This window comes from Equus quagga, chromosome 3 (assembly GCF_021613505.1).
Source record: "Equus quagga isolate Etosha38 chromosome 3, UCLA_HA_Equagga_1.0, whole genome shotgun sequence".
Lineage (NCBI taxonomy): Eukaryota > Metazoa > Chordata > Mammalia > Perissodactyla > Equidae > Equus > Equus quagga.
The window spans coordinates 44,587,413-44,605,143 of record NC_060269.1 but is presented as its reverse complement, the minus strand read 5'-3'; the positions used below and the strand labels follow the sequence as shown (position 1 = coordinate 44,605,143).

At 37.1% G+C, this 17,731-nt stretch overlaps 1 protein-coding gene across 6 annotated transcripts in view; it reads left to right on the top strand.

The window, feature by feature from the left end:
* Positions 1–17,208, top strand: part of GASK1B (golgi associated kinase 1B) — a 66,802-nt gene extending 49,594 nt beyond the window's left edge. For all 6 annotated transcript variants that reach the window (XM_046656630.1, XM_046656628.1, XM_046656629.1 and 3 more), the window contains 2 exons: positions 12,964–13,190; positions 16,162–17,208. In XM_046656630.1, coding sequence (XP_046512586.1) covers positions 12,964–13,190; positions 16,162–16,369 — 435 coding nt within the window. In that variant the 3' untranslated portion in view covers positions 16,370–17,208. The remainder of the gene's footprint in view (positions 1–12,963; positions 13,191–16,161) is intronic.
* The last annotated feature ends 523 nt before the right edge of the window (positions 17,209–17,731 follow it).

Below are 17,731 nucleotides of genomic sequence, written 5' to 3'. Positions count from 1 at the left end.
CTGTCAATATGTCTTTTGCGTATTTGCTTTCAGTATTTACTTTAGAGATGTAAATACATTAAAAAGAAGTTAAAGTGGGGCCAGCCGGATGGAGCAGCGGTTAAGTTTGCACGTTCTGCTTCAGCAGCCCGGGGTCCACTGGTTCAGATCGTGGGCTTGGACCTATGCACCACTTATTAAGCCTTGCTGTGGCAGGCATCCCACATATAAAACAGAGGAAGATGGGCACGGATGTTAGCTCAGGGCCAATCTTCCTCAGCAAAAAGCGGAGGATTGGCAGCAGATGTTAGGTCAGTGCTAATCTTCCTCAAAAGAAAAAAAAAGTTAAAGTCCCTGTTGACCATCTCCTCATGTCCCTTACCTGCACTTTCTCCCAGAGGTGGTCACTCTGATGAGATTAGTATGCATCTTTTTAGCCAACTTAAAAATAATTTTACATGCACAATAAGTGAATATCTGTGTTTTTTTTTAAACTTACATACTATAAATGCAGTTGACCACATGCATTTTTCTGCAACTTGCTACTCCTGTTTTTAACAATTACTCCTACTTTTAACAATTAGAAAGAGGCAGGGTCTAACCAGGCTGTGGTTTTATGATGCCAGAAATAGGGGTGTACTGGGAGGTGGATATTAGGGCGGGTCTGTTCCTGAGAACATCGGTCTGCAAGGCAGCAGCCAAGAAATTTTCCCTAGATTGGAACCAGAGTCTTAATGTGACAAATACCACAGAACATTTATTTATTGCTTTTGGCCACTTTAACATCATATGAAAGGCTGTGCTTGGCATCGTAGGTGTTTTATTTAAATAGTTTGCTTTATAACCATTCATTCTAGTTTTCCTGTTAGCATAGCTTAGTACTTTTTATTTTACTTTATAAACAAAACCAGGAATTATGAGCATACAGGATAGTGTGGGATTTAACTAAATTCAACAAACTTGAACTGAGGAATTTCTACCTTCTGTCTAGACAATTCCTATCCAATCTGCGGGCCTCAGTCATCATTTGAGATTTTTGTCATTTGGCTCTTGAATCGGACGCAATGTCATTTCCATGCCTGGGAATTATTGTCCTCTTGTTTCTCAGTGCAGTTCTTTCCTAGCTGTCCTCTTGGTTGAGCCACACAAGGAATTCCACTTTGACTATTCATGACTAGCTCCTTTAGAATCAGCCGTTCCAAAAACAGTCTGGTCTAGGAAGTCTGTAAAATCTCTCCCTGCAGAAATTGACCTGCTGGATTGTACCTTCCCACTGAGAAGTTAAGCCTTCTCCAAAGCTCGGGGAGATTAGGACACAGACAGTAGAATTCTATTGGCCTATTCTTCAAAAGACAAATAGTTTCACTTTTTATGGCCCTGAAATGGAATGTACTTCTGCTGCTAAAGGTTCTCTACAAGAATATGACAGGATGGAGAAAGTATATACAAAAGTACTGACCTTTGAGTCTCTCTTTTGGGCTTTGACATCATTTCTCTAGTGGAGAAGTGACTTTTAGAGACCACATTCTCTCACTTCACAGAATTTAAGCTATTTGATTTTTCACAGAGGCAACTTTGAAGAGAAAGAGTTGTCTTGCTACACTGACCCTAGTTCATCACAGAGGCATGCTTTTAGCTACCTGGTCTCTACAGCAAGAACGTATTTCTCTGGATCCTGGCCTACTTCCTGTTAAGATTTCTCTGTGTCTTGAAGCATATCCCTCCTGTTAAGGAGCATACAGAGTCCTCAGATGTCTACTTCCAATTTAAAAGCCTTTTGAATTTCATATGTTCTTTCCACGTACTGTCTAGCATTTATTGTCAGAGATTTCTGACATTGATTATGCTAAAGCCCCATTTGCATAAAACATGGACTAGGAAGTTGGTTAACATGGGTCCTTAGGTCTTTGCTCTTGTTTCAGTCTAAATCAAAGGGAAAAATGTCTGATGAAATAAGTTATATTCCTAAACTTCATATTGCTAAGTGACAACCACTGAGCATTTCTGGGTCAATTCTAATTTAATTATTAATCAAAAGTGTAGTATTTAATTATACTATACATAAATAATTTATATATTATTTAATTATATATCACTTTTGCTTTTTTCAACCTTTGCTATGGAGTTTTTAGATGGTGCTGGAATGGATCAGTGCATACTTAGTATGATCCAACTCTAAATCTTGTTGTATACATAGTTGGGCCAGAGAGGTCCAGGATTCGAGGCAGCCTGTGTAATTCCATAAATAACCTTTTGATTTTCAAAGATTGTTTAGTGCATTGTTTGAGCTAGCTTTTGAGATTGGCTCCCCCACTAATCCTACGGCCCTGAAACAAAGACAGTTTGAAACTAACCTTGAATAAGGTTGACTGAGGTTCAAACAGGAGGTCTAAGCATTGGACCTCTGGGTAAATCTGCCAGAAAGCCAATAAGAAAACCATGGAAAACTTAACACAGTAGTATTCCATAGGAACACCTGAGAAGGAAGGCAGATAGTCATCTGGCTCAATCATGTTTTTGTATGTAATTATTTTTCAAAGATTTATGGTTCATTTTGCCCAGTGATGTGAACTCAGAGAGGGTTAAGTGAGAGCTGGTTCCTAAGGCCTCTTATTAGTTCCATGCTCTTCCCAACCATATTCAAGTTGCAATTTGTAGACACAAATAAATAAGAGAGATACAGAACTTCAAAAGATTATTACTATTTATGATCTAATTGAATGGAACTGTTTAGGGCAATGCCTTTTTTGTGGCCCTTTCAGGGGGTCCATGAGGTCAAAATTATTTCCTCAATAATACTGAGAGAGTTTTTGCTTTTTTCACTATGTTGCTATTTGCAATAGTGTGTGAAGCTGTTGGTGCCTCAGCATGAATCAAAGCTGGCACTAAATTGTACCAATAGTCTTGCTACTATTCATTGCCACTGTACTCACATGAAAAAAGCACATGGAAAAATGCCTGATTCACTTGAGAATGCTCTTGATAAAGCAAAAAAAATGATTAATTTTCTTAAGTGTCTACCTGTAAATATATATCTTTTTAACCTTATGTGTGACAAAATGGAAAGAATGCATAAAGAACTTCTATTGTGGGGATGGCCCAGTGGCGCAGTGGTTAAGTTTGCACGTTCCACTTCTCGGTGGCCTGGCGTTCGCCAGTTTGGATCCCGGCTGCACACATGACACCCATTGGCAAAAGCCATGCTGTGGTAGGCATCCCACGTAGGAAGTAGAGGAAGATGGGCACGGATGTTAGCTCAGGGCCAGTCTTCCTCAGCAAAAAGAGGAGGATTGGCAGTAGATGTTAGCTCACAGCTAATCTTCCTCAAAAAAAAAAAAAAAGGAAAGAATTTCGAATGCATTTCACACTTTAGTGCTTGTCTTGAGGAAAACTACTTATGCAATTGTTTGAAGTGTAAAGCAAACTAGCTGCTTTTTTTCATTAAACTATTTTAACTTGAAAGAACAATTCTATTTCTCTTATTAGTTTTTAAGAAAGTTTAGCAATTTCTTTTAAAAATATGTTAACATGTAGTGAGTGTATCAGTATTACTTTTAAATGAATTAATATATAACTATTTACATTTTTTTTCAATTTTAATTTCCACGTGGTAAAGAACTCACATAAATGAATACTTTTGGGAGGCTTCAATAATTTTAAGAGTGCCAACTGCTTCTGAAATAAGAAAGTGTGAGAACCGTGGCTCTAGGGTAATTTTTCTGAAATAAACTCCCCTTTGTATAGTACCTAGTAACTTCAAAGGTATTACATTTCTGTAATAATAAGATTCTGTGATTTGATTTTAAGATTCTGAGCTTTTCATAAGACAAAGGATAGGGGAAACCTTGGAGGTCTGGCCTATTAGAGGCCTTTTAGTAGTTAGCCCTCTGTAGTGGACAGATTTCAATTGGTGAACTGAGAGGAGTTGGCATCCATTCCTTCATTTGTTTCAACAAACATTTATTATGTTCTCTGTCAAATATGATATTGATCGATGTGGAAGATACACAGTGAATCATACTTAAAGGCGTTAGATTGTAGTCTCCGTGAAAGCAAGTATCTTATCTTTTCTATCTTAGGAGGCAGTGTGGTGAGTCGGACAGAAGTTGGTAGAAATCCACATTATTCCCTAGTTGTGCCTCCTGGGGCAGGTTATTTACCCTCTCTGAGTTTTTCCTTCATTTGCAATGTGGGAAAAACTGATTTGTATCCTTTTGGGTCGTTTTGATAATTGGAAACTTTATGATGTAAAGTGATTTAACAGTATCTTGGGATTTTGTATGCAAGCTGCATAAAGTACTTTATTCTATAGTAGTTTGCTAATCCAGGGAGCATAGAAACAAATCCATTTTCCAATAGGAAATTTTATATATACATGTAAAAATAATCTTTGAAAAAAGTTTATTTTAGTAAATTAGGATTTACGTATTTATTTTCTCTTTTTTTCCTTAGCTTTATTGAGGTATAATTGACAAAATGATTGTATATACTTAAAGTCTACAACATGATGATTTGATGTACATGTGCATCATGAAATATTTACCATAATCAAGCTAATTAACACATCCATCACCTCACATAGTTACTTGTGTGTGTGTGGTGAGAATGCTTAAGATCTACTCTGTTAGCAAATTTCAAATATATGATAAAGTATTATTAATTATAGTCTGATCCTTAGAACTTATTCATCCTGTAACTGAAAGTTCGTACCCTTGGACCAACGTCTGCCCATTTTCCCCACTCCCCAGCCCCTGACAACCACCATTCTACTCTCAAGAAGTATTTATTTTTAAATAATTACAAAATAATCAGTCTGTCAGAATTAATTAATTTTTTGTAAAGACAGCTGATTTACATTAGAAAAATGAGTTAAAATAGCTGTTAGATATGTTACATTAGTTGTGTTAATCTTTGTTAAAGAACATAATACTCTTGTTAAAGATGGGAAGCAGACTTTATTTAGGACCGTCGTGATAGGTGTAGGGACCACTGCAATGGGATTTCACAGTGAGGGAGAGAGCTTGGGTTCAGCCCCTAGTGTAGCATGTGCCAGTGGGAATTTATAGCCAAGGTGCAGCATAGAGGTTGATGGATGGAAAATTACTAAGAGGAAACATCAAGGGTAAGGAGCATTCTGGGTAAACTGGCCTAACCAGATTCTTGCTGAAGACAGGCCAGGGTGATGAGACATCTCCTGGGGGATGGTGGCAGATGAGGAGCTTGATTAGATATGGAGAGTGATTAGTTATCAAAGATGTGGGGTTCTGGTTAAACTGACTTAGCAGGGTTCTTGCTAAAACTAGATTTTATAAGGAAGTGCGCAGATAGGCCTGGGAGAAGTTTCCGGAGCCTGATCAAGCAAAGAATCTTTGTCACCATAATCAGAATTGTGTTTTAGCAGTCAATTAATTTCTCTTTACTTATTTTTGTCAATTTTCTTATAATACTACATTATAGGAGAAAATACAATTGATAGCATTTCTATAGGAACACTAAAAATTAATATACAAGTCAAGCAAAGGAAAGGTTTTCAGTGACAATATTCCCTCAGATGTAAATGTACACAATTTTAAGCTTATTTACAACCCTATTTAATGTTAAATTGTTGAAAGTGGTGTTTTATTTTATTGAAAGCAAGCATTTAAAAAAATTTTACTTATACTGGTTATTTTATTCCTGCTTTAAATTTATTTGCTTAATATACATGCATTCTATAAATCAGAATGTCATAAAATGTAAAAATTCTTGCTTTTCTTAGTCTGAGTGCTCCTATAAAATCTTTACAGGAAGGTGGGTGTGCCTTTGGCAAAGTCTATTTTCATGCAGCTCTGCTTGTGCAAATTATAGAACGTGAATTTTCTTTCTCTAAAAATAGATTGTCACTTGCTTAGTGACTCTCTCTAGAGTCTTTCTGTGGCAGAATGATGATGACTTTTGGTACTTACTCAGAGGTACGGTATCTGGATTCTAAACATTGCATCTATAGAAATAGATCCAAATATATTTTAGCATTAAAATATTTTTACTTATACGTAAAGCAATATTGTTATGTCTTTATTTATGATTCAGAATTGTGGAAGAAACTAGAGATTCTGCATTGAGTTGGTTCCACTGATAGTTATTTTTAAATGTGGAATTTTGGAGTATCGATGGTGTGGATCAATGACTGCTCTTTACAGGGGTGGAGGCACAAGGGAGTCTGTGCCCATTGTTAGATGTATATGTTGCAAACTATTTTTACTTTTCTCGTTGTTCATCAAGTGCTCGGCTAGTCACATTTGCATGCATACTAATTTAACAGGCACCTGTTGCCATGGCAGCACAGCACAAAAATGAAATCTATTGTTTTATGAGGTGAGAATTCCCGAGTGATGCAGGCGCAGGCTGGTGAGAACACTTTTGCTTTCCCTTTGTATAGTTCCCTAGGTGAGAGGCTAGGTCTGTGTTAACAAGTACCATCAGGACTGTGGGATTTGTCTAAGGCTGTTCCCTATCATCTGGTCAACCTTCACATTCATTAGACTACAGAGATCCAGTCTAGCTCTACTGATAACATGGCAACCGTACACTGCTGTGCACTGTCCAAATTCATGTAAAGGATTTTCCAGTGTGAGTTATTAGCGATAAATAAATAAGTCCAGATATTTTTGTGTTTCTCTGTACCAAGGGTGGGGCCATTAATAGTAGCAATTCTCACTGTCTTTTTGCCTTTTTGAAATAAAATAATTGCTGAAAATGGGACCTTTTTTTCCTATGCATTTTCTAAAAATGAATAAGATGTCCAATGAGATAACTGGGATTCAGAGGAATCTTCCAGAAAACTGCTAATTATAGGAAAGAATGTCCTATTGTTATTTTTGTCACATCTGTTTGTTGTGTATTTATTAAATGCCTATTACGACCAAGGTGTTATGGCAGGCTCTTTGTGAGACATAAGAGTTCATGGTCCGTGGTTAGTGAAATTAAACCCACATAAAGAAGCCAACCAACAGCAAATGAGAAGCACAGGCAAGTCCATTGTTTGTTCCCTTCCTATTTTTTTTTCCACTCCATTCACTAGGTGCTACTTTAAAAAGACTCATGTTTTGCTATACCACCATTATTTTGCTTATTTGATTCTTCGAACAGAAGACAGTGTTGTGGAGGAGCATTGTAAATAGCCTAATACGAAGTGAAAAGCAGCTTTCAGCAGAGTTCCTTCAATAATAAACATTTATCAAGTGCTTACTATGTGCCGGGCATTGGATAAGTTACTCCGATGAATTGTTCAGTTCCACTCATTACATGTTTTATTGCACAATTTAAACTTTCTCTCTAAAAATGCAATTTTCTTTGTAAAGGTGCAGTTTTTAAATGATAAAAACAAATAGCTTGAAAAAAGATGGTGAAAATCTTAAGATATTGACTTACCAAACCAGAAACATACATACACACACACGCACACTCACTCACTCAGACACTTAAAGAGGTGCAGGGAAACAGAGGTAGGAAAGTATAGAGTTATGTAATTTAACTAAAAGAAATGAGGAAATTGTTTGGATAAGGGAATTTCGAATCTATGTTAGAAAGAACACCTTCATTTGACTCTCTTCATCTTCCAAGTACATTCTGCCTTGGCTCCCTTCCGTTTTTGTTCTTTGAACATTTCACCCGATGTCCCGCTTCCTTGCCTTTTGCCATACTTTCAGCTCTACATGAGAAGATGGTAGTGAACGTTGCAGACTTTCTAGCTTTCCCTTCTAGGTATAATACTCACATTCACCCTTTGCTCTGACAACCTGCCTTCACGCTCCCCTCCCATCGATGGTGCAGTCTTGGGCCGTGCTACTCAAAGCGCAGCTCCAGGGCCCATGCTAATTCATACCGCGTGAAGTACGAAAATTGCAAATAAGCATTTAAAAACTTTGATAGCAATTTGGTAGAGTAATTTGTCTATTGAATCTAACAAAATCTTTGAGTGGTATTTTGTATTTTTAAAAATTTCATTTCTTTAGTAATAAATTATCTTATTCATTTATTTATTTTGACAAAGCAACAGATCACATGGGTTGTGGGGCCGGGGGAGAGACAAAACAAAAACACCTGGTCTTTCACTACAGACAGTTTGAGAAGCCTTGGTCTAAGATACTTTCAGTTTCTCTAAAGATATCTCTGATTTTCTACCTTCATACCTTTCCCTATTTTTTAGCTAATACTGCTTGTCTCTTAAAACCCAACCGTAGGGGTTGGACCAGTGGCGCACTGGTTAAATTTGCACATTCTGCATCAGCAGTCTGTGTTTCGCCTGTTCGGATCCCAGGTGCGGACATGGCACCACTTTGTAAGCCATGCTGTGGCAGGCGTCCCACATATAAAGTAGAGGAAGATGGGCACGGATGTTAGCTCAGGGCCAGTCTTCCTCAGCAAAAAGCGGAGGATTGGCAGCAGATGTTAGCTCAGGGCTAATCTTCCTCAAAAAACAAAAAACAAAAAACAAAAAACCCAACTGTAATATCTTCTCCTTCTTGAGTTTTTCCCTGAACTCCTCCACTGAAGTTCTTTGTATTTCTGTTGAAACGAATGTTTATGGAACCTGGTATCATTTAACATTCTACACAAATGCACCTGCTTTTTTTATAGTACCACCTTGGAGGCTGTTCCCGAGAGACATAGTCAGGATGGATAAGAGCATGGACTTGAAGTCATAGACATCTGGTTTAGAATCCTGAGTTCTGTCATTTATGAGCCGAGGGAACTTGGGTCAGTCAACTAGCTTCTTTGTGCCTCAGATTCCTCATTTGCCAAATGGAACTATTGGTAGCACCTATCTGTTCACATTGCTATGAGGATTAAATGAAATAATATGTGTAAAGTATTAAGAATACAGTTCCTGGCACATAGTAAATAATCAATGAGTGCTATTATGTTCTTCATTATGAATATTAGCAGCACTTTTAGAATATTTTTTATTGCCTTTATTCAGGCGTTGCCTGAAATTAGTAATTCAATCACATTGTTTTGAGGAAAAAGGAGATATAAAGAAACTACTGCAATTGCTTTGATAGATTCACTTTTTGAGGACACAGCTGGAATGGGTGTTGTACAAAAGAGTGAAAAGTCATGGGATTTCTGTCAGTTTCTAATGGGCTTTGGAGAGCTGGTCAGTGCAGCAGAAGCATCCTTGTTTGGGCTTTGTGAACATAACTTGAGTCACTCCTAAGACGCTTTTTCCTACGGGCAAAACTCAAACTACAAAAAGGAAAATGGAATTTTAAAAAATACTTTAGAAGAAGGCAATATATCTAAAAATATCCCCACCACCAAAAAAATTTGGCTGGAACACCTGGATTTTTCTGAGTTTAATTTTAGTTAGGTAAACATTGAAAAGATATATTTTCCTAAAAGAGGAAAGAGTAATCTTATGGAAAATGATCGTTGGCAGTAATCTTCAGATTCAGATCAGTTTTGCAAAAGATTTTCCTTGTTTTGAGGAGTGAGAGATGTGAATTTGAACAAGCTGCAATAATGATGATCAACACTTATAATCATTTAACTGACAAAATTTACCCTCAAGTAATCTTTGTAGGATAATTATCTAAGAACATAGACACATAGATGTGAACTACAGTGCTTAATCATGTGATAGGTAAATGAAACGACTGTTTTAATATGCACTAAACAAGCATGTTAAAACCATGTTATGGATTCATAGCTATCTAGGATATGCTTTCTTAGGCTTTGAAAAATAGGTAAACTCTCTTAAAAGTAAGCAGAAGTATATTCAATGTAACTAAATTAAATGACAAAGAGAATGGTGCTGCATTTAAGGGAGTGGATTATGGTTTTGCAGTCAAATTATTTTTGGTATATTGAATGTGAATTCAAAAGGAAGACTGTAAACGAAATTCTGAGAAGAGCTAGGGAACAAGATTTAAGAGCTATTTAAGCCCTTGCTGGACAAGGGCAATAATGCAAAGACATAATTTACTGTAGTGGGAGAATAAGAAAAACAAAATCAAACCCAGATTATTTGAGGCCTTACAATCTGATTCTATATCTATAGGTGTACACACACACACTCAACACATGTTAACATACCCACCAAGAACACGAAGAGATCAGAATAAAAGGAGTAGTAAAAATTTTCTGGAAGAGAAGTTGAGCTGAACACACACAGTCGTTTTCAATAATAAGGTCTGTTAGACTTGAATGGCACAGCAGTCTGTCGGGGAAGTGGTGAAATCATCACAGACTGTTGAGTGACTCAAAATTAGATCAGACAAAACACTTTAAAAATATACTGTAGGAAACAATCTTATGTTGGGAAGGCAATAAAAAGATGACCTAAATTGATCTTTTCTATCTTCAACTTTTAATGCTGGCTTGTAGTTTAAAAATAGAGAAGTAAAATATTTACAGAGGTACTGAGGGTTAGGGCCTAAACTTCGAAGTGCTTATTATTTAACCTTACTGTATATGATACTCATGGCTTTATTGTAGAAACAACAGAAATGTAGCTATACGTCTTAGTCCTTTCCCCACTACTATGAAATCAACAATGAAGAAAGAGCTTAGGGTTCAGAGCTCTATTTCAGAAGTGGTTGGTAGATTTGTCCTTTAAAGTTAAGTTCTAAATGCATTTATGCAACCTAACCGACCCTGATGTTGTAGTCACGTTAAATAGGATTTAGTTTGTTTCCCACATGTAATGTCGTTATAACTAGATATAAACATACAATGATGATGGAAAAATGATATAGAGATTCTTTGAGAATTATTAGCTGATGTGTATTAAAAAAGGGAGATTAGATGAGAAGCAGCTTCTAGAAGAGTTATTTTTTATGTTCTCCCTGACCCCTTGATCTTAATTTAAATAACTGGCAATCAGATGCAATCTCTTTATTTTGTTTGGTTTCTCTTATATTCAAAAGCAGTCAGAGTACTACATAAAATGAATGAAATTGTTTGAGAAAGGGCTCAATAAATTTTTCTAGTGTTTTCTAAGTTATGCTTTTTTTCATTTAACCTACGGTGACTTACCTTTGGGAAACTTTGCTATCCTCATGTCAAACACATGCGCTTTAACTAGCAGTGGGAACTTACCGTTGCCTGGAGTCAGCCTGTGTGACCTTTTGGATAAACCATTGGTTAGACTCATGGTCCCATGGATCAGCTGCCTGGAACCGATCCTGACGGAGGCCTCCCTTATCTGTAGATTGTTTCTAGACCAGCAGTGTACCCTCTGAGCTGTCCAAATACTTGGTGGTTCACTGACCTTCCCTACCTCATGTGACTGGTTTTACATAAAATTCATAGAAAATTGGCTTATGCTAACTTCTCTTATAATCCTAGCTTCTCAAAGTTTGCTATTTGATACAAAGTCCACTTATGTGCAGAAAACAGAGAGGAAGTTCATTTGCCCAGTTCTTAAAGTGTGCCGAGGTAGTAAGGCAAAATTAAATGACCACTTCCTTTTCCTCTGGAAGTAGAGGTGGTGGGGATGTGCTGGCTATGGACCACATTTGCCTTGGTGCCTAGCTCACTGATAGGTGGTGGAGGATGTTCAAAAAACATTTGTTGAATGAATGATCATTTCAAAGTAGGGTAAATTTTGGTGGTACTATTTCTGTATTCCTTTATTAGCAACTGGCCCCCTAGAGTGGCTAGCCTCACAGGATTTGCAAAAACACAGGAGGAGGAGAAAGGATGGGAATGTAGTGCTAAAAGAATAAAAGTGACAGTCTGTGTCTAGCCATCTTTTGAATCATGATCATATTTACAATCTTCTACCAGCCTTAAACTATTTACATGACTTATTGGGGGGGGGGAATCATGGAATTTTGGAGACAAACGCAACTGTGTCTAAATCTTAACTTCGCTACTTACTAATATTCCACCCAGAGCAGATTATTTAATCTCTTTGATGCTCAGTTTTCCTTTATTAAAATGGAGAAATTACCTTTTGCCTTGGAAACTTGTTTGGAGGTAAATCACTTCATAACATGTGTATGTGTGTGTCTCAACAGTGGTAATAACAGTTTTCATTTTTTGAGTATCTTCTAGATGCCTGGGTCGGGGCTGGAGGGTATACAAACATTTTTGTTGATCTTCCCACTAGCCATGCAAGGTGAATACTTTCATGCCCATTATGCAGGTAACTAAATTGAGAGCCAGCGTTGTAAAGGAATCTACACAAGGTTGCAGAGCTAAGTGTGAAAATGGAGATTTGACCTTAAATTTGTCTAACTCCTGAGCCCAGGCTCTAATTTACCCTGATTAAAAAATTTTATTTCTTTCCTTGCCCAAAAGAAATGGAAATAACCCAGTTCTCTCATAATTAATCTCTGTTTAACTTCTTCTATAGGGAGTAGCTCAATTCCCCATAATAAACCCCAATAGGACCAATAGTTTTGTTAATTCTGCTCACTTCTTTAGAATCTAGTTGTGGGCTCCATACAGCTAGAGTTTTTAGTTATCATTATTGGATCTCATAACTTTTCGATAGATTTGTTCTATGTTATTTCAGATTAGATATCATACTGAAATCCAGAGAGGTTAGGAGTTGCATAAACTTGTAGAACCACTGAGATAACTCAGGTTTTCGATAACCCAACCTGAGGGAGAAAACAAGATATAGCCTTCTGGATATGTAACAGCACAAGTTTTCTATCTTTTGTCATGAACAGAGTCAGAGATTCTTCTGGCCTGTATCTACACGTGATATCAGTGGGAACCTTGAATATTAAGGGTGGAGATGTCTTGCCTGGCTGATCTAACTTTGGACCTGTTAGCAGAAGGCTGGAAGTGCTTAAAACCATAGCTGAGTCAGAAGGATATGAACCTTGGACTTATTCTGACAGTTGCCTTTAATTAAATGAGCTTGGCCCTATTAGAGTCTGGCAAGTCAGCTATTTAAAAAGCGCTAGTTCTTTAGAAATCTTCTAACTTTCCCAAGTTTTGTTTTTACTCAGCATCTTGGATTTTGTTTTTGTTTTCCATTTTCAGATTTATAATCGCTTAGATTCAAATTGCTGTGGATTCAGACCTCGAAAGGAGGATGCCTGTGTACAGAATGGACTGAGGCCCAAATGTGACAACCAAGATGCTGTGGCTCTAGCACACATTATCCAGCGAAAGCATGACCCACGGCATCTGGTCTTTATAGACAACAAGGGCTTCTTTGACAGAAGTGAAGATAACTTAAACTTCAAATTGCTAGAAGGCATCAAAGAGTAAGTCTTATGATATAGTAACATTTGCAGGACATCGTTTATATTAAATAATTAGTAACATTTTGAGAAAACTCACACTTCATGTCTAGTCGAAAGGAATTGTGGATGTGGAAGCTGGGAATGGAGGCTCAGAAGAAGGAAACAAATCCACATGGAACAGAACAAGTGTGCAGCCAGGGTGTCACTATCACCGACCCATGCAACCTACAAAGCTCCCACTACATTCACATCCATCATGTTGCTTGGCCCTCTCTGTGAAAATCCATATGGATTGGGTTGGAAGCATGCAGGAAGAGTACTTTATTGAAATTGTCAGCATTTTGCTTCTCATATTTTCTTGCATAAAACCACACGTTGACACTTATAAGGATACCATTCCACCTATCTCTGGAATAGGAACTAGCAGAGCAGGAATAAACAGGTGACAGAGGCTCTGTTATTAGGGCATGGGACAGGGGAACTATCAGACATGCAGATAATGACATGGTAGGATGTCCAAAGGCATAATAAACTCGAGTGACTTTTATGAATGTGGTGGAAAATGAGAGGCAACCTGCCAAGTAGAACATGGTATCAAAGGACAGTGGCTGTTTAATCCAGGTAGGAGAGTTTTTTGAGCATTTGGAAATCCTTCCCGTACACATAGATTATGGAAAAAAATATCTTGAGCTTACATCTCTTTGGAAATAAAGGAAACAAAAACACTTAATAGTGGCAGGAATCCCACTATAGGCTAAATGTCAGGCTCCACCTCATAGCTACTCTTCATATTATTCTCACCTTGGTCAGAAATCAGAGGGACTATGAAGTTGGGCTATGTCTGAGACTTGATAATAGAGGAGTGCATTCATAAAAGAGTTAGCCAGCTGTGTGAAGCTAACTGACTTCTGGGCAGCATATGAGCAAGTCTAAAATTGAGGGTGGAACTCAGGTCTTCCAAAGCCAAGGCCAATAATTTTCCTGCAATAACTTGTGGTGTTCATGCTGGTACTACTACTCTTGTTAATAATACTCTGAAGCAAATTTCAGTGGTTCTTTCCAGCACTATGAATTAGGTAATGAGGATTTTATGCACTTTCAACACTAGAGGCCATATTCTTTCTATGCGAGTTTCATGAACCCCAATTTCATGAGTTTTTGCCGTGTCTTGCCCTGTTAAGACCCACTCCTCACGTCTCTTTGTGGATTGAAGATGAGATCTACAGCAGATCCTCTCTTTTATGTGTCTAAATTAAGGAAATTTTATGGGTAGGAAAATTTAAATACCTAAGGCATGCCTTACTGAGCTGATATTACAGGGTCTTCTTGAATTCCTAAATTTCCTCTTAGAACTACGAGTGTCTAGAGAATACAGTCCATTCATTCCATACATTCAGATAAATATGAATCCTGTTTTATTTATGCTTTCAAAGATTTCACTTTAAGTGCATTTTGAGGAGTAGTGAGTTTAAAGTGAAATCTTTGAATACGTAATTCACACATTGAAAAGCAAAAATGAAGACTTTACTACTGAGCCAGATTTATGCATAGAATATTCCTGTTAATCAATGTAATGCAAAGACAGGTAATTTTTTGATTTTCCTTTGTGAAAAAGATTTGTCACTAAAGAGATCATCCCAGTTTCATCTCATACATCCTGCCACAGCTAAATTAGTTGAAGGGCCATAGAATTTATGTCATAAATTATTAATACCTCATAGAGCAAAAATGCCTGCTTAATTAATACTATGGCTACTAAATTAAATAGTACATGTCGTCAGGGAGCTCAGAACATCTTAGCATTATTGAATTCCACACTTACTCAGACTCATTAAGCACATCCAGCTCTGTGGCCTTTGGTCTTTCCGCAGCATCAGAAGTGCTGGTGCACCTGGATCCCTGGTATTCATGCCCCCTGAGGGCCATCCCCAGCTCGCACCGTTGAAATTTCAAAAAGGTGCTTAGAAGGCCTGAAACTTCTGGCAAACTGTACTCTTCAAACAAGTCTATGTTCTTATTTTAGTTTTTAAGGGACAAATTAGTTTACTTGAAAATGGCTATTAAATACCTGTATTTTTACTATGCTTTCATCAGCATGTTAATGAAAGCTGAGAGAGGCCAAATTGGAGATTCAGCAAAACATTACTTATCATTTTGAACCAGAAATTTTACCAAGACCTTCAGATAATATGTGCACTAGACCCCGAGCTTTATACTTTCTAAATGAAGGGTAGAAAGCACAATACACTCTCTGAAGGCCATTCAGCAAGGATACTTCTAAACTAGCTTCAGGCTTTCTGGGGGGATGTTTCATTGTGGAATGCCCTGGCTCGAAAACTTGAGATTTGCTAAATTTATTTGAAAACAATTTAGTATTCCAGGTTAATAAAATGCCCCCAGATCCTCAGAATTCCTGAAGTATAACTGGAATCAAAGGCAATTCTTTATTTAATTGGGCATTTTGCAATGATTCCTTTCTCTTTTTACTATATATATTTTGGATTATTTTACATTAAATTCACTCATGCAACTTCTACTCAGGAAGAGTACTTTATTGAAATTGTCAGCATTTCGCTTCTCCTATTTTCTTGCATAAAACCACACGTTGACACTTATAAGGATACCATTCTACCTGACAGATTAAAGTGGTTTCTATGGGTGAAATGGAGCTGAAGATTGAGGAAAGTATTTTTGCCAGACTGACAGAATCCTTTTTATTTCTATGCCTCTCTTTGCCTACATATAATGACCTTAAGTAAGATGTTAGTATGTCAAGCTCTCAATGACATAGAAAATTCAGCTCCCTTGAAACGTATTCTTCTACTATATTATTATGGAGAACTGTCAGCTTGACAATGACAAAAATGTTTTGATTCTCAAGGTACTATTTGATAGTGTGATTTATGCCAGATTAATGAAGGGCAGAATAATTGGGTACGGCATAATGTTTCCAAGCAATTACTAAGAATAAAATATCATCTTATCTTTTCAGGTTTCCCGAATCTGCAGTTTCTGTTTTGAAGAGCCAGCACTTACGGCAGAAACTCCTTCAGTCTCTGTTTCTTGATAAAGTTTATTGGGAAAGTCAAGGGGGTAGACAAGGAATTGAAAAACTTATCGATGTAATAGAACAGAGAGCCAAAATCCTTCTTACCTACATCAATGCACATGGGGCCAAAGTGCTGCCTATGAATGAATAACAAAAGAATCTTCTGGCTAGGGTACTAGATATATTTATGCATTTTCGTTTTTGTTTTTAAATCAAGTATGCAAACCTCAAGCCATTCTAGGAATGAGGCATTGTAGATGAAATATATAAAATAAATGAATTTAACCAAGTATAGATGATAGGCCTGAGCACTATAAGCAGACTTTAAAAGCTTTTCAAAAACACACTCCTCCAAAAACATTTGCTTATATTTGTCTCTAACATCGTGTCACATGTCATGTGAGTCTTAACATCTGATTACAGAATGATTGCAATGAACATGCCAGCTAGCTTTGTTAAAATATTTGTCATGTCGTTTAATAGAACAGGGTAAACCAGAGGTAATGATTCCCTTAATAAACCATATTTTATGCCACATTGACTGGTCTGACCAAATACTAATGGGAATGGTTTTTGACGTTCTTCTGTTTCTGATTGTTAAAACAGAGCAGTCCCACACTACCCAGAGACAACTCTACATTGGAAAGCTGAGGCTCACGATCTGCAACAACATCAGAGCATACACTAATTCTAAACAGAGATGGTGGGTTATTTGCAAACCCATCAGTATATATTCTATTGTATCTATAAATGCAGCCATCTCTGTGATTCTGAGCAGCAAGAATCACCTTTTCCATTCCTTTTTAGAAATTTATTTTGTTGTCAGTATAGAAACCATCCAAATTTGACAATTTATACATTAGGTAGTTTTGCTCTCTCAATTTTGGCCCAATTTATGTCTAGTAGCTTAGAAATGAAGCAATTTTAAGGTATAAAGTTACCTATTTGAAACTGTACTTATAGAGTTATCTTTTTTCCCAATAGATTTTTTTTTTTTTTTTTTTAAAGATTTTATTTTTTCCTTTTTCTCCCCAAAGCCCCCCGGTACATAGTTGTGTATTCTTCGTTGTGGGTTCTTCTAGTTGTGGCACGTGGGACGCTGCCTCAGCGTGGTCTGATGAGCAGTGCCATGTCCGCGCCCAGGATTTGAACTAACGAAACACTGGGCCGCCTGCTGCGGAGTGCGCGAACTTAACCACTCGGCCACGGGGCCAGCCCCTTCCCAATAGATTTTTAAAAACAATTTTGTCATTTTTATGAAGGATGTATTATAACTTCTATACATTTTATTGATAATAGTAAAGTTCTTGAAATTTGTTTTGTGTAATTATATTTAAACCAATTTAATTGATATTGGCCAGATATTGACAATAGGACCAGATATTGAATGTGTTTAAATATATTTTTTGGCTTATTCCAATATGAGAAATATGAACAAAATAAATTAAAACCTGACTGTTGAGTTCTCCTCAATGAAAGTGCATGACTAGAACTAAAACAGCAAATTTGGGCA